Below are 27,982 nucleotides of genomic sequence, written 5' to 3' on the forward strand. Positions count from 1 at the left end.
AATAAACATGAATATACATAAACGATCACACATATATGTATATATATATATATATATATATATATATATATATATATATATATATATGTATATATATGTGCATGTATGTGTGTACACATAGGTATATTTATATATATAAAAAAAGGAAGGAAAAGATCTACCTTAAACCACCAACCTAGTTCTAAAACAGATCCTTTGTTCGATAAAATGCATGCCCATTGGCTGATAGGAGGGGGCGCGGTGGATACTAGAAAGCTGATTGGCTAACTAGAAATCCTCAACACATATAAAAACAAGAAGCAACCACAAAATTCGCGCATAAGCCTGACGAATCCTATAGTGGATGAAACGCAGAATATTCAGTGTAGCTTAATCGCCATATATATTTTATAAATTACTATATATATATATATATATATATATATATATATATATATAGAATAACCTGGAATGGAATATATGTATATATATATATATATATATATATATATATATATATATAATTATTTTCTGTTATAATAATTAAATACCTACAGACACTAGTGTTTCATCCTTTCGGAAATCTTCAGTGCAGGGTGTCACGATTACTACCAGTCGAACGATTCGGACCCCGTATCACGAGACATTTCTGGCTTGATTAGCGGAGACCTAATATATATATATATATATATATATATATATATATATATATATTCCATTCCAGGTTATTCTATTCCAAGTTAATAATATTCAAAGAATTTAATGAGGTTTATATGATATGAATGTGTATTTGAATATAAATAAAAGTATAAAAGTGTTAAAAGTACAACTTATCTGTTTATCTGACTGTCTATATGTTTATCTAATTATCAATAGAAAAAGATAAATAAGCAAAGCAAAAAGAGGAAAACACAACGTTTTAGAAAGGTCTTAAAAAGAGACGGACAAAAATATATAAATAAATCTACACTCGATGCAAAATAAAAAATAAAGGTAGACAAAAGAAATCTTGAAAGGAAAAAAGCATACACACAAACACAAAAGAAATTTAAAGAAAAGGAGAAAAAACTAGTCTCTCTAGTATATATATATTCTTAGGAATAAATATCTCAGAAAACTATGGGGGATATCTCACCTTTTGCGGTACTAGTACGGAACAACAAAACAACGTGCTTTTTTAAAAATAGTATTTTTATTTTTTTCAGAATATTTTCAAAGAAGGTACCGTAATAAAGAGAATGGAGAAGAGCAGTGCTGCATTGCGTAAAGAGCGAAAAACAAAAGAAGACGAAGCAAAAAAGAATAAAGGCGCGTTGTTGAAATTCATCGAAAATATTTCTATGTCGGAAATGGCGGAAACAAAAGGCGAAAATCATGCTGAGACTGAAGATACAGTTGATATTGCTAACGTTGATACTCTTACTTCGGAAGTCAACATTGACAGCGTTGATACATCAAAAACTCTCAATGGTGATGATACACTTGAAGTTGAAGAATTAGAAAGGCAATCACTAGTTGCCACGAAAACATATACTGCAACCGATTTTACCGATGTTGATCTATGGCCTGTTGCAGTTAACCATGAAATTTACGCACTGCTTGTCAGGCGGAAATCTGCTGCTGTGCAGCACCTCGATTGCGAATTAAAAAACGTAGCGTGATCAGGAATGGAAACAAAAGGCGATGTCAGAAAATTAACAAGAAAAAAACTTAAAAAAAAAACGGTTCTATCGAGTTTTGTGGAACAGTGTGAACATGGATGGTATATTCTCCTTCCAGACAAGCCTTATTTTGCTTCTGCTACAAACTGTTTTCAACTAGACTGTCGAGTTTTCTGCTGATGTGAGGTTTATGATTTATGGAAATTAACTCCAAAAGTATATGAACACAAAGCTAGCACATCTCATGCTCAGGCGTTTCTCAGCTGGAAGGACCTAGTGATCCAACTTGCTGAAGGAAAGGTAATGGCCAAAGTAAAGCAAAATCTTATTGAGAAGAACACTCAAAAGTGGTGGGAAATACTAACTAGATTGCTGGATATCATAAGGTTTCTCGCCAAGCAGAACCTGGCATTGCTAGGTCACTGGGAAGACATCCATGATGCTGAAAGACGTCAAGAAAACAAAGGGAATTTTTTTTTAGAGTTGGTAAATATATTGGTCAAGTATGACCCTGTGCTTCTTGAACATTTGGTGAAAGTTAATCTGGGAAAGAAATGAATTTGTAAGCATTTTGGCAAAACAGGTGAGAAAGAAAATCTCGGATAAGATCAAGGAATGCAAGTATTTTTGCATAATTTTTGATAGCACTCCTGATGTATATTACAAAGACCAGGTGAGAAGGTAGGGGAGTTGTTTCTCCGCTTCATCGTGACAAAGGGTAAAAGCGCAGAGGAAATTTCTGAACTGATTTTGAGAGAACTGGAGAACGATGGGATTCAGGTTGGCCAGGCATTTGACAATGCCGCTGTTGTAGCAGGCCACCTATCATGTATGCAGAAACGCATCTCCAAAATCAACCAAAAAAAAAACTCTATTTGTGCTATGTACAACCATTCACTAAATCTGGCTTGCAACTTCTGTAGCGGTTCACTCTGTTACATTTTTTGGCACACTGGACCGGTTATTCTCGTTCTTTTCTGCATCTACACATCGCTGGGACGTCTTGATTCAGTTGACCGGTTTAAGTATCAAGCGGGGTGTGGAAACTAGATGTAGTAGGCAGAAACGGTTGCTACGCCACTGATATTGGGGAAAATTGTTGACAGTGGTTGTAGCTTAACGAGTGTTTGTTGTAAATGTTTTGCAGGGGTGGGTGGGATAAGAAAATGTCTACTTCTATCTGTGTATTAGTAAAATCATATGTGACATACATTTTTATTAAAAACTAAGATGACATTACTGTATCGCAGGCAACGCCGGATAGGCACAGCTAACATACATAATTATAAGCATAAAGATTCGATGGCTACATAAGTGCACACATATTTCAATAATGAAGATCCAAATGATGCTCGTTCAACTTACAGTGTATACGTTCCCGTTGTTGTCCTTAATTGTTGTACCGTCGCTGTTATATTCAATATAATTGACTGGACATTCCAACAGCACTTTGCCTGAAAAAATATATTTCGGGCGAGAAAAATGATATTAAAGTTTTATCAAACAAATCCAAATTATGATGCACATAAGGAAGATGTTTTCTTACTCTCTTACAGCACGGTCAGTAATGGATAGGTTGAACATGTTTTCCGGGTTAATTTATGGCTACAAATCTGCTCCTGACTATTTCACTGAGGTTGTCTATCGAACCTTTAGTCAAAACAAATCGAACTTCTTGATTGTCAAATAAAAAAGTGTTATCTGTAATTTTAGAAACATATGCAACACCGCTTGATACAAATACATTTCTTTGCTGCATTCCTAACTAGACACGTGATTCGCATCATCATCCAAATGTGACTTGAATACAACTGTCAAAAATATTAGACGTTCAACATTATCTTTTAGGGCAATCGCTCGCGGATTTTACATCACCACCAAATTGAGGAGAAAAATAATGCAGCAAAAAAGTACACATATTACAAAGTCTTCTATGATTAGCGTGAATTCCATCGAAAGTGTCAGAGAAAATTCAATAAAGATGATTTCCATTTTTCATTTAATGAAAAACAAAAACTGCGTCACTCCGTTTCTAATGTTTTCATTTTATAGCAAATGACTTGTTTGATATTTCTAGCAGTGTTTACCCAGTGTTGCTTGTAGAACGTTTAGAAGAAAAAAAAGTTTTTTTTTTCAAAATAGGATTAAAAATGCTTTCAGTTTTATTGCTTTATATTTTGATGTCAATAAATATTTCATTATTAATAAAGGAAAGTAGAAAAGGACGTTCGGTTTATTGTCGCAGGCTTTTATAACTCGTTTCATTTATTTTGTCTTTTAATTCTCACATTCCATAAGCGATGTTTCTGACAAAAGGCGAATAATTACTGTTTTCTGGATCGGAACCAATTTAACACTTATCGTTTGCTAGTTTCATCCTTAAAGTAGTATTTTTTCTCCTTACATCAAGTCCCTTCATGTCTTGCCTGGAATGATTTTCATTAAAAAATATCTGTACGTTTATCAGAGTCATGTTATAGACGAGGACCACGATCTTTTTTCTTATAGTTTTTTATACATAGATTACAGACTTCTTGGCCTTTGTCCTCAGTCGGAGAAGAAATCCTTCTTTACGGAATCAATTTTTAATTGTGTCCAATACACAGTGCCTTTTTTAGGGGCTGAATATATCTCCAATGAAACTCTTAACACTCAGATCCTGTCTCAAATCTTAAAACTACGTAATGACGGCGAGTTAACGAATAAGAAGTAGGAACAAATTGATGAATTTTGCCGACTTCAGGCTCTTACATTCTGTTTTAGTTTCTTGCCTTCATTTCTCATTGTATGGAGTTTGCCAGGATCTTTTTCAAGTCATATGACTTATGTGCAATGTCACATTTCTCTCCATTAACAGTAAAATTCCAATATGGCGTGTAAAATGGAAAGACGGAAAAGCCGTTTCATTGTGTTTTTAGTTTATATCGTTTTGTTTTTGTTGTTCTTGTTTGTTTTTCACCGCTAATTTATATGCAAAAATCAGTTGTCCATTTCTCAACTCGTCAACCTCATTGTTTTTAGTTCCTCAAAAATATCTTTAATTCGCTCCAAGGTCATTTCATTTTTCATTCGCTCCAAGGTCATTTGCACCAGACTGAATAAAATGTTTTAAGAAATCGATTTCGAAATATAGCCATAGTCATTTCTTTTCTCTTCTACCACCCCTTTCTCACAGTAGAGACGTTGATAGTCTCTTTCTATTCTATTGAAGGTGTTTGACTGAGCTTCAATCTCTGGTTCATCCTTGTAGAACATGCACAGCGAGAAATCGTCTTTTATAAATACGAAAAAATAATTCCTCATTCTCTTTTAAATACCGAGTACCAGACAGAATTTCCACGGATAGGTTTTATTTTTGGAAAAGGTTTACCATACGTTGAATACATTGCCGTAGAACTGGTTCTTTACTGATTACAACTTGGTTGTTTTCAACTCCAATGTTAACAAATTCGTGTCATGACCGCTTCATAAGAACTCAACGCAATTCATACTATTGATAAATTTTAATATCATCTTCCGGCTAGCAGCCATTCTTGCTTCATTAACCAAATAGTTACATGATGACGCCAATAGTAAAAAACAAACAAAAAATACCTTTTAATCTGTCGGCCAATTTTTCACTGATCTGCTGCGAACCGCCATTAAACTTTCGTTCCTGTAAAAAGTCGGAATTCAAGAAACATTAATCAAGAAATGTTTATGAGAATATTTGGGTTGTGATTTGCGTTTAAAATACGGAGACAATGTTGAGTCCTTTCGGAAGATAAGGCGACAAATAGGCACACATCTCTCATATTATGATTCCTATCATATTATTTTAATTAGCTAGAAACTTAGGTTTGCTGCTACTACTACTACTACTACTACTACTAATAATAATAATAATAATAATAATAATGATAACAACGACAACAATAGAATATTGACGATAAATAAAATCAGTATAATGCCAATAATTGTAAGAGCACTAGAACAATCCTGAAAATCTGGAAAATAGATGAGAAAAAAATGGAATCATAGAGAAGAATGAAACCAAAGAATGAATGACAATAATAAAAACAACAGAGATATGAAGGAAGATTCTCAAATACGAAAATCAATCCAAATAAAATACTAAATGTTAACCAGGTAAATCACACTCAAACAAAACATAGAAAGAACATCTCGAGGACTGAAACTCACAGAAACGATTCTTCCACACACACACACAAACACACACACACACACACACACACACACACACACACACACACACACACACACACACACACACACACTCTCTCTCTCTCTCTCTCTCACACACACACACACACACACACACACACACACACACACACACACACACACACACGTTCATATAGCATCACCAAACAAAATGATCATGACGAATCAAGGAGGGTGGAAAGACTGAAAAACGTAAGCATAAGCCAGACCTCCACTGGAAGGATGCAGAATTACTGAGACCTTAGTGAGGGTTATAGCCGTTCGAATGTCATAATCGGTGGCAAAAAAAAAAAAAAATTAACGGCGTAAAATAATAGTGTGGATATTCCATATTTTTAATACTTTCTCCTGACAATGTAAGAATAGGCCACATAAGGTTTTACGTCTCCATATCTTTTCAAGTTCAAGTAAAAGATCAAGGTCACATAAAATGCAGACTTCATAAGCTACAATATCAAGTCTTTATACTGAACAGAACCGAAGTTGTGTGACTTTCACCTTGAACTTTGGCATAGATATTTTGACTAAGCTTTGTGATGATTGATCAAGCAATAGACTAAATACACAATCAAATAAAAATAGAATGTACACAATCAAATGAAAATAGTGATAAAACAAATAATCCTGACTGATTCCTAACTTCTTTGGCGGGCGTAATAATACAGAAAAACATTAAATGTAACCTTTGTGGCCAAAGAAACCAAAGGATCATCCACAACAGAAGTGAATGCAGCAAATGATCTAATTTATACTATATTATATTGTCTGTCATGATGGCTAAGACGTTATCGATTCTTTTCTCAAGAGGCTGGTATATCTATGAAGGAGGTGACGTCATTGTTAAGATTAAGGAATAATTTAGTTTTCGATTTCCATTTCCTAAACTATTTCCTAAAATGAATTTCTTCCGAACTTCAAAACAAGACTCTAAGCGACTCTATTTCTCTTACGCAAACATGGCGTCGAGATAAGCTAAAATGGTGACAGTAAATAATTGATTTTCACATTTCTCTATTTCAATTAATTTAACCTGTTTTTCACATAGTGTTCTATTTTACACAAATGTCACGCAACCAATCATTCCACAACGGGGATATATCTCGACATGTTAGATATTCAAGAGAGATTTTTACGTGAATAAAAAAATCACTGATTCATGCCGTTAATGTATTCTTACTATCATTAATTTACATGTTTTGGTCGCAGAATAGACTTTTAAGAATTTCCATTAACATTTTTCTAAAATGGCAACGAGGACATATGATACTACAATACTAACATAACTTATGTGATCTTCAAATGAATATCGCTTCATTAGAAAAACAATATGTCAATAATGTAAATATAAGCATACATACCGCTTATTGAAAATAATTATTTAAAACAGTATTTGAAAAATCAACAAACGAGACCACATAGTTTCACCTGACTAAATAATGCACAAAAGTTTTATCTAAGCCTAACTTTTTTCACATTGTATGAAGTATTTTATGAAAATGTTCACAACTATATATAAAAAAACTATATCTATGATCATGCTGGAATTTGGCAGAGTGATGTCTGTTATGAACTGTGTAGGTAATTATGCAGAATAAGAATCGTGCTAACGGATAGTTTACGTAAAACGCTGAAAGGTACTGAACTGTTGAACCAATCAAATCACCGCATCCAACGTCATTTAAGAAAGCATTTATTTATTATTGGTTCATTATTAAAATTCTATTATGTATTCATCTTGATTTAAACAAAAATGCATTTAAAAAGATTAAAACAATATTTTTCTTTGTTATCAGTTGTTTGTTATCCAAAACTAAATATTTATTCATAAAACATACCTTATAATGAGTGTTATTTTTATTTAAGTTTTCTTATAATTTCATAAAAAATTCCCAAAATTATTAATTCTGTCAGACCATGACCTTTCTTATGACAAAGTTTCGTAACAATTGGTCAAGTGATGTAGACAATATGCAGTATACGAAACAATTCGACGAAAAACATAATTTCCGCCTTGAAAAATTGATTAAAAATTAAATAAAGCAAGTAAAGAATTCAAGTAAAAAAGATTATACACATTTTCTTTTAAAAAAATGATCGATGCATGTCTCACCTGCCCTCCATTAGTTGTTGAATAGATCCGTTGGGGGCCACCACCCCCTTTTACATACCATAAAAACCAAAGCAAGGATGTTTCGTAAGGTTCAGATGTTACATTAACTTGAATGAAACTTCGGACAAATTCTTTCGTTTCTCTGAAAGAAGAAGCAAAGTAAAATTCAATGTTTCAGTTTTATATGACTTTATATATACAACTTTATATATACAACTATATATATATACAACTTTATATATGCAACTTTATATATACAACGATATATATATAACTTTATATATGCAACTATATATATAACTATATATAGACAACTTTATATATACAATTTATATATATATATATACAACTATATATATACAAATTTATATATACAATTATATATACAACTTTATATATACAACTTTGTATATACAACTATATATATACAACTAAATATATATAAAACCTTATATATACAACTTTATATATACAACTATATATATACAACTATATATATATACAACTATATATATATAACATTATATATAAAACTTTATATATACAACTATATATATACAATTATATATATACAACTTTATATATACAACTTTATATATACAACTATGTATATATTATTTTATATATGCAACTATATATATAACTTTATATATACACCTTTTTATATACAACTTAATATTTACAACATTATATATACAACTATATATAAAACTTTATATATACAACTTTATATATATAACTTTATATATGCAACTATATATATATAACTTTATATATACAACTTTCTATATGCAACTACATGTATAACTTTATGTATGCAACTATATATATACAAATTTATATATACAACATTTTATATACAACTTTACATATATAACTTTATATATGCAACTATATATATAACTTTATATATACAACTATATATATAACTCTATATATGAAGCTATATATATAACTTTATATATGGAACTATATATATACAACTTTATATATACAACTTTATATATACAACTTTATATATATAACATTATATATACAACTATATATATACAACTATATATATACAACTTTATATATATATATATATTACATTATATATGCAACTATGTACATACAACTTTATAAATATAACTTTATATATATACAACTAAATATATATAACAATATATGTACAACTTTATGTATACAATTTTATATATACAGCAATATATATATACAACTATATATATACAACTTTATATATACAACTATGTATACAACTTTATATATACAACTATATATATACAACTTTATATATACAACTTTATATACAACTTTATATGCAAGTTTATACATACAACTTTATATATACTACTTTATATATACAACTATATGTATACAACTATATATATACAACTTTATATATAGAACTTGATACATACAATTTATATATACAACTTTGTATATACAAATATATATACACTATATATATACAACAATATATATCCAACTATATACACACCTATATATATACCTTTATATATACAACTATATATATTCAACAATACATAAACTACATATATATACAACTTTATATATACAACGTTATATATACAACTATATATGCAACTTTATATATGCAACTATATATACACAACTTTATACATACAACTTTATATATACAACCATATATATACAAATTTATATATACAACTGTATATATACAACTATATATATACAACTTTATATATACAACTTTATATATACAGCTATATATATACAACTTTATATATACAACTTTTTATATACAACTTTATATATATAACTTTATATATATAACTTTATATATACCATTTTATATATATACAACTATATATATAACTTTATATATATAACTATATATATATATACAACTTTATATATACATATTTATATATGCAAATTGACATATACAACTATATATATAACTTTATATACACAACTATGCATATATAACTTTATATATGCAAGTATATATATGACTTTATTGATGCAACTATATATATAACTTTATACATAAACATTTATGTATATAACATTATATATACAACTATGTATATACAAGTTTATATATACAACTTTATATATATAACTTTATATATGCAACCATATATATATAACTTTATATATAAAACTATATATATATAAATTTATATATGCAACTATATATACAACTTTTGATATAAAGCTATATATATACAACTTTATTCATACAACTTCATATATACAACTTTATATATACAACTACATATATACAACTTTATATAATCAACTTTATATATAAAACTATATATACAACTTTATATATACAACTATATATATACAACTTTATATATACAACTATATATGTACAATTTATATATACAACTTAATATATACAACTATATATATACACATTTATATATATATAACTGTATATATACAACTATATATATACAACTATATATATACAACTTTATATATACAACTATATATATACAACTATATATATATACAACTATATATATATACCTATATATATACAACCTCATATGTACAACTTAATATATACAACAAGCTATATACAACTATATATATATATACAACTATATATATACAACTTTATATATACAACTACATATATACGACTTTATATATAAAACTTTATATATACAACTATATATATAACTAGATATATACATCTATATATATAAAACTATATATATACAACTTTATGTATACAAATATATATATACAACTATATATATACAACTTAATACATACAACTTTGTAGATACAACTACATATATACAACTATATTTATATACAACTTTATATATAAAACTTTATATATACAACTATATATATACAACTATATATATAACTTTATATATAAATATTCATATATACAACTATGTATATACAACTTTTTATATGCAACTATATATATACAACTTTATATATACAACTATATATATAACTTTATATATGCAACTATACATTTTACTATATATATACAGCTATATATATATACAACTTTATATATACAACTTTATAAATAAAATTTAATATATACAACTATATATATAACTTTATATATGCAACTATATATATAACTTTATATATACACATTTTTATATACGACTTTATATATATAAAATTATATATACAACTATATATATATACAACCTTATATATACAACTTTATATATATAACTTCATATATGCAACTATATGTATATGTATAACTTTATATATACAACTATATATAACTTTATATACGCAACTATATATATAACATTATGTATGCAATTATATATATACAACTTTATATATACAACCTTATCCATACAACTTTATATATATATATATATTATTATTATATATATAACTATATATATACAACTTTATATATTAAACTTTATATATACAACTTTATATATGGAACTATATATACAACTTTATATATACAACTATATATATACAACTTTATATATACAACTATATATATATAAAACTTTATATATACAACTATATATATACAACTTTGTATATACTACTTTATAGATACAACTTTATATATACAACTGTATATATACAACTTTATATATACAACGTAATATATACAACGTTATATATACAACTTTATATATACAACTATATATATACACACATTTATACATACAACTGCATATATACAACAATATATACAATTATATATATATATACAACTTTATACATACAACTATATATATACAACTATATGTATACAACTTTATATATACAACTTTGTATATACAACTATATATATACAACTATATATATACAACTATATGTATATACAACTTTATATATAAAACTTTATATATACAACTTTATATATACAACTTTATATATACAACTTTATATACAGAACTATATATATAACTTTATATATACAACTCTATATAACTTTATATATGCAACTATATATATAACTTTATGTATGCAACTATATATATACAACTGTATATATACACTTTATATATACAACTTTATATATATAATATTATATATACAACTATATATATACAACTTTATATATACAACTGTATATATAGAAGTATATATACAACTTTATATATACAACTATATATATACATCTTTATATATACAACTATATATATACAACTATATATATATTACTGTATATATACAACTTTATATATACAACTTTATATATACAACTATATATATACAACTATATATATACAAATTTATATATACAACTATATATGTACAATATATATATATATACAACGATATATATATACCACTTTATATATACAACTATATATATACAAGTATATATATACAACTTTATATATACAACTATATGTATACAACTATATATATAAAACTTTATATATACAACTTTATATATACAACTATATATATACAACTTTATATATACAACTTTATATATACAACTTTATACATACAACTATATATATACAACTGTATATATACAACTAGATATATACAACTATATATATACAACTTTATACATACAACTTTACATATACAACGATATATATACAACTTTATATATACACCTATATATATACAACTTATATATACAACCTTATACATACAACTTCATATATACAACTTTATATATACAACTTTATATATACAACTTTATATATACAACTCTATTCATATAACTTTATATATACAGGTTTATATATATATACAATTTTATATATACAACTGTATATATATACCACCATATATATACAACTTATATATATACAACCATATATATACAACTTTATACACACAACTTTATATATACAATTATATATATACAACTATATATATACAACTATATATATACAACTATATATATAGAACTTTGGTCAAAATTATGAGCACCAACGAAAATTATGAGTCAAACTTATATATTTTATGGTTAAGAATGCTTATATTAATAAATCTATTTTAACAACAATCAATATTTCGTATGTCCTCCTTTTGCCTTTATAACAGATTTTATTCGATTTTGCATTCGTTATTGGATAAATTATTTAAAGTGATTGGATTTATTTTCATGAAGTTTCGCCTTTAATGCTTTTTTATGAACATTTGTGCATTCACACTCTTTCCCCCCAGATGCAACCACAAAGTTGTAATGGAATTTAGGTCTGGGTATTGTGGGGGTTACTTCATCACTGTAATCCCTTTTTTTCTCGAACTATTCAAACGTATGGCATGAAGCATTGTTTTGTTGGAAGATTACATCACTTTGAATGTCATTATTTAATATTTTAGTCAAAGAGTTTCGGTAAACCTGGTCCAGCATCTTAGTATAAATTGTGAAGTTCATTCTGCTCTCACATGTGTATAAATATCCATTACACCTCCTCCTCCTCCAAATTTGAGAGTTAGCACCACACAATAAGGACAAAATGCCTTCCTTCCCTACGTCGAACATAAACCGCTACAAGGGTGCTAAAATCTGATGAAACAAATGAGAATTTGCTACGATTTTTGGAATAGATGTTATGGATGTGTATTCACATAAACATTTCAATTGTTACTGTGAAAGTTTAGGAAATAGTAGCTGTTTACTTATCTTCACATTACTTTCGTCAGACCAAACAATTTTGGCTTAATCATCAGGTGTCTAATTTTCATGTTTTTCTTTTTTTTTTTGCAAATTCCAATCGTTTCTTTTTTGTTGGCCTTAGACAAGTATGGCTTTTTACTTGCTTTGCATTCTTTTAATCTCGCTTCTGATAATTTTTTCTCATTGTCCGAGCTGATATATTTTTGTTTGCATTCTCCCTAAGTTCAGCAGCAGCTCTGAAGAACTTTTTTTCCTACACTTTTCAAAAATCCGTCTTCAATGATCTGGTGATTGTTGACATTTTACGGCCTTTTCTATTTTTTTGAAGACTTTGTTTCCGTGTGCCTTTTAATCGGGTTTGAACTCCCTTCCTTGAACATCTTCCTAAAATTTTCTTCTTAAAAATATCCTTTACCAAATAAAGCAACAACTTGTGCCCTTTTAATCTCTGAAAGCTGCTTCTTTGGAGCCATTCCCAATTGAATATACTATTATAGTACGGCAATCAAATATTACCTGAAAAAATAAGAAACAACTTTTAGTATGACAATGAATCATTTTGAATATTGGATTGAATTTGGTATAAAACTCAGCTAAAATTATTGAAAGAGGTTTTAAATAAATAAATATTACAATCTACTCTTAAATATTTTATATTTGCTCTCAACTTTTAACTGTACAAATTTTAACCTAGGTTTAAACTCTTTTTTTTATAGGCGCTCTATAATTTTAACCATATATATATATATATATATATAGAGAGAGAGAGAGAGAGACAGACAGACAGAAAGAGAGAGAGAGAGAGGAGGGGGAAATAAATGACAAAAGACTATATTCCAAAATTCATGATGTTGACTATCTTATATTTTTTTTCTTTAATTCAGTTGACTTATAAGATGGTCAACATCATGAATTTTGGAATATAGTTTTTTGTCATTTATTCTCTATATTGCTCTGTAATTACATTAAGCTTCTTAAATATGGATTGGTATATATTATAAGAAAATATATTTCTACAGAAATATATATATATACACATATATATATATATATATATATATATATATATATATATATATATATATGTTTAGTGATTATATTTAAATTCTGAAAAAAAACATATAGACACATATAACATTTAACATGCCTGGATATCTCCCACTTTGCCGTAAGGACTCTGACAGACATATGCACGGACTTGGAGTTTATATTCGTAATACCCTTCCCTTGACTAGAGAAACAAAACTAGAATCGGACGATCAAGCCTTTATGTGCTTTAGACTTAACATGCAACACAACACTACTTTTATTTTCTCTACCGCTCTCCCTTGACCCAGAACTGCACCCTAATAAACAAAGTCTCCGACAGCATAGACACAGCAATCTCCCTCGACACTAGCGCACAAGTACATATATTTGGTGACTGTAATGTCTACCTCAAAAACTGGCTTTGATTCTCTTCTTACACAGACGCAGCGGGCAGCACAACACATAGCTTCTCTATATCTCACTCCATATCACAAATTGTTACGTTCCCAACCCGTTTCTCTGACCAGCAAGAACAACACGCATCACCTCTAAGTCTGTTTATGACCACAGTTCCCGATGATTGTATAACAAATGCTGACAGCCCACTTGGGAACGCTGATCATGCAGTGATAATGGTTGAAATCGCCCTAAACTCTAGACCCAAAACTGAAGAGCCAGTGCTCAAAGCAACGAGATATAAAATAAATATTTATAAAAAGGCTGACTGGGAAGCCATCAGTGACCTTATCAGAGATACCCCATGGGAAAATATTTTTTCTCTTCCTGCTGAAGTGCGCAAATGAGACCACTGAATGGTTTAAAACTGCAATTGAAGCACATGTCCCCATGCGGAAAGTTTATAGCAAGCCCCACTCTCCTCGATGGTTTGCTTCAACTTGCGCAACTGCCATTGCTCAAAGGCAGCATGCATACCGCAGATTTAACCAACATAAGTCCAGTTCAAACAGACAAAAGTATATAGAATCTAGAAGTAACGGTAAGAAAGAAATAGCGACAGCTAAAAGAGAATTTACTGAAACCATTAAAAAACGCATCGAAGCACAAAAATTAGGAACTCGTGACTTCTGGAAAATCTACAACAGTGTAGTAAATAATGGGCAATCAACAATTCCCCCACTAACTAACAATCACGAAGTTGTTTGCTCAGCAACCGAGTAGGCTAACATGCTTGTCAGTCGGTTTGCCTCAAACTCCACACTGGACCCTCTCAACCAACCCTACCTGACTTTCCTATGCGGACAGACGCCACGCTAGACGATCTGAAAATCACTCCTGCTAAGGTGCATGCTATCATAAAAAACCTTGACACTTCAAAAGCATGTGGACCCGATCTCATCCCAACTGTGCTATTAAAAAACTGCTTAGCTGAAGTAGCGCCAGTTCTCTCTAAACTCTACAACAAATGCCTTAATGAATCTTGCTTTCCGAGCTGTTGAAAAACTGCTTCTGTGGTACCAGTTTTCAAGAATTCTGGCGAAAGAACGGGCCCATTAGCATCCTCCCACTTTTTGCCGAAATATTTGAGACCTTAATTAACCATGCTCTAGTCCATCACCTTACAGATGCTAAACTTCTGACTGGCCAACAATATGGATTTAGATAAGCCTGTTCCACAGCAGACATTCTAACTGTAATCTCTGAGCGTATATACCACTCATTGGACAAAGCCGGGGAGGGCAGAGCGGTAGCTCTAGATATATTTAAGGCTTTTGACAGAGTATGGCATGAGGGTCTCCTCAGGAAAATTAGATCATACGGTATCACTGGTAGAATACTTTACATAATTAAATCCTTCTTAGATAAGAGAAAAGTCCAGGTTGTCCTCGATGGTCGTACATCTAAACAATATGATATAAAAGCGGGAGTGCCCCAGGGATCTATCCTTGGACCTCTGTTGTTCCTAATATTCATAAATGACCTCCCCGACAAAATTGCCTCTGAGATGGGTATATATGCTGATGACACCACACTCTATAGCAGGCACAGGAAAACAAATACACACATATCTAAAGAAATGGCAGAAACACTAGAGGATGACCTCCAATCTGTAGTGGAATGGGGACAAAAATGGATGGCCACGTTCAATGCCGCCAAGACTAAACTAGTTTCCTTCAATAATTCCAAGAAACCTTCTCTACCACCTATAGCAATGGCCAACGACTCTTTATCTGAGAGTACATCTTTCAAACTCCTTGGCCTAACATTCACAGGAAACATGATTTGGAACAATTACATTGAAAGCATTGCCAGGGCTGCTGCAAAGAAGGTAGGCTCTTTCTACCGTACTCGAAAATTACTAACACTCGAAAGTATCCTGTACCTCTATACGGCCACCATTCGCCCATGTATGGAGTATTGCTGTCATATTTGGGCTGGTGCATCTGCTACTAGTCTCTCCTCCTAGACAAGGTTCAAAAGAGAGGCCCTGAACTGGAATCTAAGCTCCAGCCTCTGTCCCATCGACGAAATGTTGCAACCCTCTGCCTGTTCTACAAGTATTTTAATGGAGAATGCTCTAACGAACTGCAAGCACTTGTTCCCCCACGACGTAAACACACTCGACAAACCCGACAGGCAACTAAATCTCACCCCCACACAGTAAAGATCCCTAGATGTAAAAGATCTTTCTACTCCAGTAGTTTCTTCCCAGAACCGCTAGACTTTGGAATTCCATTCCAGGTCCCTGCTTCCCCAAACTGTACTGACATGCAAAAGTTCAAGTGTATCGTAAACAGACATCTTGCTGCCCAAATCCCCACATAGTACCCCAGTAGATGTTACCCCTGATAGTAGCCCCCTACACCAAAGTGGCAATCTGCCTTGTTTGAGGTAAAAATATAATAAAAAAAATATATATATTCGAATTAAGAATTTATTGTTTGACAAAAGGAATGTATAGACATAACACTTATGTAGATATGTTTATTTGCTGTATGTATACGATGGTATGCATGTGTGGCTGTGACTTGCATGTTTGCACACGTTCGGAATGTTCGGCCGTGTATATGGACGCAGCTGTACACCCGATACATCGCGTATGCAGGCGCGCCTGGATGTATATGTAGTTCCCTGTGTGTGCGCTTTTTTTCATATGTGTGCATGCGTGTATGTTTTATGATGTGTATATATGTAATTGTGTACACATGTGCATGAATATAAGGATGCGTCTGTATATAAGTGTGTATGTGTGTATGCATGGTATGGATCAGTGTGCATTCGTATGTGTATGCTATATATATATATATATGCACATATATGTATGTGTATGTGTATATGTGCATATGTTATGTATGTGTGTCTGTGGGTGTATATATGCACAACCTCACGCCCAGCCCCGAATTTACATCAAGTCCTCCCACTATAAAAATAGCTAATTAACACAGTATATAAAGCATTCACTCAAACATCGATTCCAACCCAACGAAAAGCAAAGCCAACTCATCCAGAGATCGCCTCCAAACAGAAATATATACATTTTAAATAAATTTAATTAAACCAGATCACACTACGACAACAAGCGTGATGAACAAACTGCATCTCAGGTAATGAAGTTACTTTTAAATATACCCTCAAAATTAAAAGCACTCAACCTTAAACTTACTTAAATAAGTAATCCCCAAGCATTCCAAAACTTCAGACCATGACTCGTCCCCATCTCCACATCACCCACTCACCCATCCGCTCAGCAAAACAGCACGCCCACCCCATCTCATACACAATCCCATTTAAAAGCACAAGAATATCCATTTCCTATTTGAACTTAAAATTAAGAGTTCAACACTTTTACACAGTTTAATAAAATATAACCCCCCCCGAAGAAATTCTATTAAGCACCTGCCTGCTCGCCCAATCTTAACCCTCCCCCTTCTCTCTTTACCCTCTCTACTCACCCCACCCTCCTCTTTCCTCCATCTAAAAGGCTTCCCTTACCCACTATCAACAAGAAAGCTGACCAGCACTTTACCGGGACTCACACCAGAAGCTAGTCGTCCAACGCATCGTTCTGAATATCATCTCACGGATTATTCTGCTACCCATACCATTGATTTCGAGGTCCATTGCATACATAATTCAATGCTCAAATTCTATTATCCACGGGGATATATACAATGGGATGGTATATCCATCCAACATCTGATACACTGTGCCAACACTTAAAAAGATTTTGGATTTGATCGACCAAAACACACTTAACGCACCAACGAATAAAGTTGCCCCGTATACCTTTCGGAAAATTAATAAGGAGAAACACGCTTTTTTTTGTTATATGGCATTACTACCTTCTCCTCTGGACCAATATTCTGCCTACTTGGATTTATAACCCCGGAGGCAATTGTACTCCTTCCGATAATGGACTGCCCAGATTGTATCAAATTCCTTTTTCCTATAATTATTTCCATATAATTATCATTCACCACTCAAAAAACTATTTTCAATATTTGTGCTTAAAAGCTGAACATTTTGCAAACTGCATTTCATTTCCTCTGATGATATGAGCAATTATTGAAAATCCATGGATTAAGGAAATCAACATAACCCCTTCTATATATTTCTTTTGTCAAACAATAAATTCTTAATTCGAATATTTGTGTCTATATGTTGTTTTTCAGAATTTAAATATAAGCACTAAACTTATATATTGCTCTATTCTTAAATATTGAGCTTCTAGGATCGCCCTGAAAGCATTACTTCAAGTAATATCTATCAGGATTTTTCATCTGATTTATAATCAGTGTCTTACCTCGATTATATATATATATACACACACACACATATATATATATATATATATGTGTGTGTGTGTGTATATATATACATATATATATATAAGTTATAAAATATATATGACAATTAAGCTACAGAGAATATGACAAAATCATGTATATGTAGCTTATATATATATATATATATATATATATAGTTTAATCGCTATATATATTTTATAACTTACTACCTAGCTCTACATACGTATTGAGCACTGTTGAAGTAAATACTTAAAGTTTATGCATAAATTTATACTTTCGTATATTAATTTATGTGACTAAACGAAGTAGTTATCTATATATATATATATATATATATATATATATATATATATATATATATGAGGATATTTTTTTTTTAAAAGCAGTGGCATAATTTCGCGATTATATTCTATATGTGTAAATAATATTCCCACAAACATAGGTTCGCTCGGTTTCTAGTTATCAGCCATTGAAACAAATCCTGATCAACATCTGACGCGTACAATATATGTGATGATGCATTATCATTTCTATGTAATAGGATATATAAAATAAACCTGGGTTTGTGTTGCTACATGATGATGACCTCCGTTCTGCATCGGATGACAATGGTTACTCCTTGTAAGAGTACTGGCGTATGTAATTGTCAAGCAAGAGTTGCACAATCCCAAACCTCTTGAGTTGGCACTGCTTGATTTCAGTGACAAGGAGAAGTCGAGGATGACTAGAAACAATACCAAGAGAAGCAGAGAGCACATACAGCATCTTGTATTCGCCTGTTGAGTACTGACACCATAGTGATCTAACGAGAACCGGTATGTCAGCATGGTTGTGCCACATACACCAGCAAAACCAAATGGCACCAAAAGATAAGCTTCGTTTCAGTTCTGAATTTTTTAGATGACGATTCATTATTCGTATTATTTAAATTCTTCGGACTACTGTTCTCATCTTGAGTACTTTTCCCAACATTTCGGTCGTTTTCAGTTCTTTAATGTATCTTTTCGAACTCGGGGATGCTTTATTTAATGAACAGGTAATATGGTGTCGTTAAGAAATATTTCAATGAATAAATTGTCTTTTGAATCGGCAGACAAGAATGAAGGCATTCTAATAGTTTGTGCGCATGCTGTGTCCTGTAAGTGTGAATATTGCATGTGACAGTGTATGATAACATGACTTGAGAATTGGGGATATGTATGTTCGCTCATAGTTTGTGTAATTGTTGTGTGAGTGGATAGATTCGGCAGGCCAACAAAGGGGTGCTGACTCGAGTCAACTGGGCCCCACTGGTTTATTAAAGAAAATCTGACTCTTTTAAAGAATTGAAGTGGCTTCCATAAAAGATCAGTTCGAATAAATTCAGAAAATCATCTAGATGATCATGCTTTAGATTAAGCCAAATTGGCACGAACCACTGGTCTCTCTCTTTCAGGCCTAAAATGAGTCTCGAACGTAATAAGTCCTTCCTTATCTACCAAGTCCTAACCCCTGCCACATCGCCACAATATTTCATACCCGTACTTGTTTTACAAGTATTTCAACAGAATGTGCTCTGACGAACTATTGCCTCCTCAACGTAAACACCTCCAACGAACCCATCATGCAGCAAAATTACATCCCTTTCTATAGAGAACCCTAAATGTTTGCAAGCTCGAAGTGCTTTTTTCCTACAACCACTTACCTTTGGAAATGAACCCGGTTTCCACCGTCTGTTCAAATATGCTGAAATCTAAATGTCATCTTAACGTAAATTTTACAGTAGAACATAGAATACTCTATCGTGATCTTGTCAAATTCACAGTATCGCATAACGCAGTGTTCTTTGTTTGGAGAGAATGATACACATACACACACACATAATATGATATAATCAGAAATTGGCATATATATATATATATATATATATATATATATATATATATATATATATATACTAGCAAAAGTACCCATTGTTGCGTTGACTGGGTTCAAAAACAGCCTACAAAAAATGGACTCTGATTTATGAAAGTATGATAGGTTATGAAAAGAAGTGTTGTAAAGAGATAGCTTCGAATTTGGGGGTATCAAAACCAAAGCGAAATATGATGAAAGTAAAAATAAAATAGATAAACCTCATCATTTATTATACCATACCTGTTCACACTGAAACACTTATCACAATATTCTGTTGATCTATATTAAAAAACCTTGTTAAACTTTGTGACATATTTCCATTCTATGGAGGTCAGGCGCGAACGAACAGCACATAATTTTATTGTACCATATTTCTTCAAGCTGAAACATCTATCTGCGTAAGTATATTTTTATAATTGATATGAAAAGTCTTTATTAAAGTCTGTGCCTATTTCCATTTTATTATACCATAATTTTATTATACCATCCCTGTTTAAGTTAAAATATACTTATCAAAGTATTATTATGTACATCTATATCAAAACCACTTGTAAACGTCTTTTTTAATTTTTTAATTTTTTATTTCCATACTTTGTGTACGCAGACCCCACAATTTTTATGAATCATCATTATGTCAGATCAAATATACCCATTCCTGTGTCTCGATACATCTTCTATCATTATATGTGATCAGTTTTCTATAATAGCCAACATATAGAAGCCTATTCGTGACCAAACACACACAGACATTCAGCTTTATATTATAGATCTATCTATCTATCTATCTATCTATCTATCTATCTATATGTATATAAAAGTCAAAGTGTCTGTGTATCTGTGTATCTGTGTGTCTGTGTATCTGTGTATCTGTGTGTCTGTGTCTCTGTGTACATTTCTCTACGCAATAACTCTGTCAATTTTTAGTGTACAGACTCGAAATTTGATATACAGGGTACTGAGATTTGGGAAAATCTATGTGATTGGTTTTTGGCCAGAAATTTGGCGATTAAGGGGTCCAAGTTCAACGATTTGACATTTGAGAACTCTACCAAACTCCTCCGATATATATATATATATGGCAATTTCTGATTATATTTTGCATTTCAATCTGGTTTCACTTGAAAAAATCAAAATACTTAGCGGAAGTGAAAAATATATTTTTCTTACTTGGTCCATACGATTTTATTTACAAAATCTTTCAGCGTCATTCGATCCCATTCATCTGCATTTGGTGCTTTCCAGGGAGCGTCCATCGGGATCTGTAGAAAGAGAAAGAATATAAGAGGGGGAATTTCAACAAAACTTTTAACTACAATATAATATAATTTCTGTAATATTCTCTCTCTCTCTCTCTCTCTCTCTTTTTTTTCTCTCTCTCCCTCTCTCTCTCCCCACACATTTCAATGTTGGACAAAATAATGGAAACGTCTAGCATCGTTTGAAATGCAACGTTCACCCAGCAAATATTTGTTAGTTTTAATGTTTCCGATTTATCAGGAGAATATTTATTAATAGGCTTTGATAAAATTACATTTTCTGTCCAATCAAAAAGATCATTAAAATTTATTAAACTGATAGATTCATCGGATTTTCAAAAGAGTCAAATTTCCGCTTCTTATCGTCTAGTAGGGGCCAAAGTCAAGAGAACGCACTAAGTGGTTGATGGATAAATAAGTTTTTAAAGTTATTAGAGATTTTGAGAAGCAGGAAACAAAATTCCATGAGAAAGTAAAGTGGTCAGATTGAGGACATAAGTTTAAAAAATAACTGTTTGTTGGGAGGAAGATTGCAATTAAAAAACAAACGCCAAAATCAAAAATAAACGTCACAAAGCATAGAGTAAAAACCTAAAGAATTGGTTCAAAGAGCAGTGAAATATTTTTTTCGGGCAAATCGTTTATGTTATTTGCAATCGCCAGTATTAACAGTAGTTTGATTTCGAACACAGGTGTTCAATAATTAATCGGAATACTATTATATTAGTTCACATAAATATATTTTACAAATGTCATTGTACAAGCTGTTTCATTTCAACAAAATTATATATATACTAGACCACCCGTGCCCGTTGGGTCAGTACGTTATATTAGCTATGGAATTCATGTATGAGCGTGACACTTGTGGCATAAAGAAAATAGTTTTTTTTTACATAACAGAAGCATTTCTATGAAAGTATATTAAAATGAAAAAAGAATATAGATAGATTTCTATGAGTCGTTCTGTTTATTATAATTGTTATTTTTTTTAAAATTACAGTTACTGAATTATAAGTGGTTGGTCATACTTATAGATAAATATGCACTGAACAGGTATCATAATCCTTATTATAGTTAAATTCAAATTTTGATATATCATCTTTTAAATGAAATTGTTAGTTGAAAGTACAGAATAATAAAAAAACACTCTCCACATGTTAATAATGGCTTTTTAAACAGAAAATGAAAATAAAATGTAACTTTTTTCATTTAATTTAAGCAAACATTCAGTACCCATTGTGTAAAGGAAAACACTATTTAATGTAATAGAAATGTGTGCATTTACCGATTCAGCTTTCCGTTTGGATATGTAAGCAGACGACTTTAAAAAACATGGGAAGAAGAAAAAGAAATTTTTTTGTAATAACGCCCTCTAGTAAAAAGGTCTGCATTAGTTAAGGGGGATAACTCTATCCAGTTTTACATCGTTCCCTTTTTCTCTCTCTCACACATACACGTAACTATTTCTCGCGTACGTAACGAAAACAGAGGGAGTAGGAGTGTTGAAATCTATTAGAGGGAAAGTGAGAGGTGTTTTCTTTCCATAAATTGTATAGGGTAATATTTCATATTATTAATAGATTCATAGATAAATAGATTTTATAATATATATTATAATTATCTATGAATCTATGTATTATTTGTATATATAAATAACTATTTGATCAAATTAAATGAAATTGTTTGTATTAAAAGCGATATAAAAATTCCGGAATTGGAATAACGGATTGAAGACGTTGCTATTTACGCATGCGCAACCGGATGTTGAAAACCGGAAATCTGATTGCAAACATACAAGATCCATAGACTTTTAGTATTATATATATATATATATATATATATATATATATATATATATATATATATATATATATATAAACGCTCTGACCCACATCTAGCCCCTATTGAGATGAACGGCTCTCGCCTTGAGGACACTCCGTGTTTAGATAAACTTCTCAGTTTGACCTTCATTCTTGATTTGAAATGGAACACATAATCAAATCCGTTGCCAAGGTCGTTGGGAAAATGGTTGGAGCATTCTGCCGCTCCAGTAGATAATTCACTGCTGATGCAGTTCTCTACCTGTATAAGAGTCAAATACGTGCTATGATGGAGTACTTTTGCCACATCTCGGCAGGAGCTGCTCGGAGCAATCTATCCTGCTTTGACAGAGTTCAGAACAGACTTCGTAATCTAGTAGGCGATGCCCTTTTCTCTTTTCTGCAACCTCTTTCCCACATAAACTCTATCGCTATTTTCATGGCAAGTGTTCGACTGAGCTCGATCTATGGTCCACCTCGCAAGTTCTTCAGAAAGAATATTCATCTGGCTTAAATCACTATCAATAAATTCTCCAACTATCGATTGTTGCCTAAACCTAAATACGGATTCCACATACAAAGCTTCTTTCCTAGAACTTCTGTTCCGCTGGTTTGTTATCGAGCTGACTACAATTATTTTTAAATAAACTCATGAGAAAGATGCATCCGGGATAAATGTTTTCGCATGCTTTATTTCTTTTCAGGGAAATGCCGTTACATAATGTTCTTTTGTTAAAGTGTTTTTTATTCAATAAGTCTGAAGAAAGGCTATTTATGTGAAAATTTTCAAACGTCATAATGTTTGAATTTGTCCAACTAGTCTTGAAACAATTGTAACTAACAATGAAATACACTTTTTGTTGCTATCAATTCTTTTTTTGAAGTCTTGGTTTTTTGTTAATACAGTATATGAATGCTCAATTATTAAATATGATAATTTTGTAGCTTACAATCTAAGTCATCTCTCTTTGGCTTAAAATTCATTGGTATATAAAAATTTACTGAATTATACAAACCCAGTAAAATTCGGAATATTGCAAACAAGCTACACTGAATATTCCGCGTTTCATTCACTCTAGGATTCTTCAGGCTTATGCGCCTAGGCCTGAAGAACCCTAGAGTGGATTAAACGCAGAATATTCAGTGTAGCTTAATCGCCATATACATTTTATAACTTACTAACTAGCTCTACCTACGTATTGAGCACTTTTGAAGTAAATACTTAAAGTTTACGCATAAATCTATACTTTCGTATATTAACTTTATGTGAGTAAATTAAGTGTGTGTATATATATATATATATATATATATATATATATATATATATATATATATATATATAATACATATTATATACGTTTGAAGCCAAAATTTTAATGTAGAGTTAAATAGCTTGGAATGATATAGTCTAAATGATAGATCCAAATCTAGTAAGCAAATATAGTTTCTATTATTCTAAACTGGATAAGAAATATAGATAAAGTATAAAGCTCAACAAAGATTAGAAACATTGTTCCATAACCGCAAGCATTTTTTAGTATTTAGTTGTAGTAGTATTGATGATGAAATAAGTGGTACCGTTTACAGTTCAATAAAACAACTTAACAATAAACTAGCAATTATTAAAAAATTAAATTAGCAATTAGTGGATTAGAAATTAATTGATATTGTTCTCTGACAACCAAAGCTTGTAGAATCCCCGCTAGTTGATTTACTCTTGTTCTGAATGTTTTTATCCAAAAATGCAAGGGTAACTATCGGAGTGAAACACATTTGTAGCTATTGGGCGGTTTTGTTGTCAGAATAATTATTATGAGGATATATATTATTTTATTTCGGTGTCCAAGAACACAATACACGAATTGTAATTTTGGTTTTGGAGCCATGAGTAACCCCAGTAAATTATGAATGGATGGCAGATGTAGGTTAAACCCATGGGTATATAGTAAGCTTTAAGGTAAAAATATACTTTAAATGCTTAATTTGTTAAATAAGCTATCATAGCCTTTTCTGTATCTGTTTAATTAAATTAATTAATAAATCATAGACATTTTTTAGTATTTACTAAACTTGAAACATCAAACGGCCCTAGTTTTAACTCTTATAAGTACTGACGACCTGTTTTCCACATAATTTTTCAACTAATTTTTAGAAAATCAACAAGGTGACGGATTATATCCCTTCGTAGTTAGGTTTTCCCAACTATCGAGAACCACAATAGATTAGAACGAGAGAGAATAATAAAATATTAAATAATAAAAAATAGAATAGGATCTCTAACTTGGAATGTTGTATGAGGAATAATAAATATAATGTAATGTCATTCTTTATTTCCTTATTTAATGAAATATTAACCTAAAACTGGTCTTAAAATAATCGATATTTTGTAAACATTGAAGCCACCATTGGGCGAATACGAAACTAAAAATAATCGTAACATTATAGCTAGGTTGTTTATAAATATAAAAATAAAATTCCAAAAAAAAATTTTTTTTAAATTAATTATGTGAAATAACGAAATATAGAAATCTTATTTAGGAATTCAATGAATAGTATTATAAAAAGATGTTAAATTGCTACAGGTTTTTGTGGAAACATCTTATGACAGGTTTTTAAATAAGGATACGAAAATTAGGTGATACATTAATATTTAAATAAGCTCTTGACAAAGGATGCGTCCAGGATAAATGTTTTCGCATGCTTCATTTCCTTTTAGGGAAATTTCTTTAAATAATGTTCTATTGTTAAGTGTTTTTTATTCAAGAAGTCTGAAGAAAGGCTGGTTATGTGAAAATTTTCAAACGCCATAATGCTTGAAATTATCCAACCGGTCTTGAAACGATTGTAACTTACAATGAAACACACTTTTTGTTGCTACCAATTCCTTTTTTGAAGTCTCGGTTTTGTTAATACAGTATATACATATATATATATATATATATATATATATATATATATATATATATATATATATATATATATATATATAGGTCTGTCACTTTTAATTTGTTAAGTTTGTTGCTTTGCCATACGTTTCCTTCTTTTTGATCGCTAAGCGCACATTTCTAATCTTGTTTTCTGCCCACAAACAATTCTCAGTTGCTACGTTGATATTTTGTTAGCAAATGTTTTTGAATGCCACGTGAAATGGATTAACATTCTAATTGATCTATTTGCATTGTTAAGAATTTAAATCCGAGCCTTTCAAAACATTGACCACGAAAAAGATTACAATACGTTTCATAACAATCTAAACAAATAGCACATAAATATTTTATTTTCTATCTGAAATATAAGTTCGGATTAGGGTTAAAGTTAACGCTGCAACTCAGTTGTCATGCACTTTTAAAATCTTTAATGATTTCGAGATGCTTCTTCACAATTAAGCCGCATCGAACTATTATTTAATATTCCATTTTATAAGGCCATTATCCTGAGTAAATAAGTACATTTTTAGTGGTTTTTACAATCTCATTTTGACAAAAAATATTTGTTTTATTAAGTCGCTTTCGAGGGTACGTTATGTACTTGCCAGACAAGAGTAGGCCTTGATATCTGCAAAACATTTGACAAGGTCTAGTTTGAAAATCTTCTCACAAAAATTTAATCGTACGCGAGACAATCGTACGAGAC

General features: G+C 30.5%; 1 protein-coding gene across 1 annotated transcript in view; it reads right to left on the reverse strand.

Annotated features, from left to right (window-relative positions):
• LOC145263164 (amine oxidase [flavin-containing]-like) overlaps window positions 1–27,982 on the reverse strand; it is a 156,488-nt gene that overhangs the window by 57,906 nt on the left and 70,600 nt on the right. The window contains exons 5-8 of the mRNA XM_080120180.1: window positions 22,441–22,532; window positions 7,975–8,116; window positions 5,235–5,295; window positions 3,006–3,094 (exon numbers count right to left, since the gene is read on the reverse strand). Of these exons, the coding sequence (XP_079976306.1) occupies window positions 3,006–3,094; window positions 5,235–5,295; window positions 7,975–8,116; window positions 22,441–22,532 (384 nt within the window). The remainder of the gene's footprint in view (window positions 1–3,005; window positions 3,095–5,234; window positions 5,296–7,974; window positions 8,117–22,440; window positions 22,533–27,982) is intronic.

The sequence above is a fragment of the Euprymna scolopes genome, chromosome 38 (genome assembly GCF_053919585.1).
Source record: "Euprymna scolopes isolate OS-2025 chromosome 38, ASM5391958v1, whole genome shotgun sequence".
Classification (NCBI taxonomy): Eukaryota; Metazoa; Mollusca; class Cephalopoda; order Sepiida; family Sepiolidae; genus Euprymna; species Euprymna scolopes.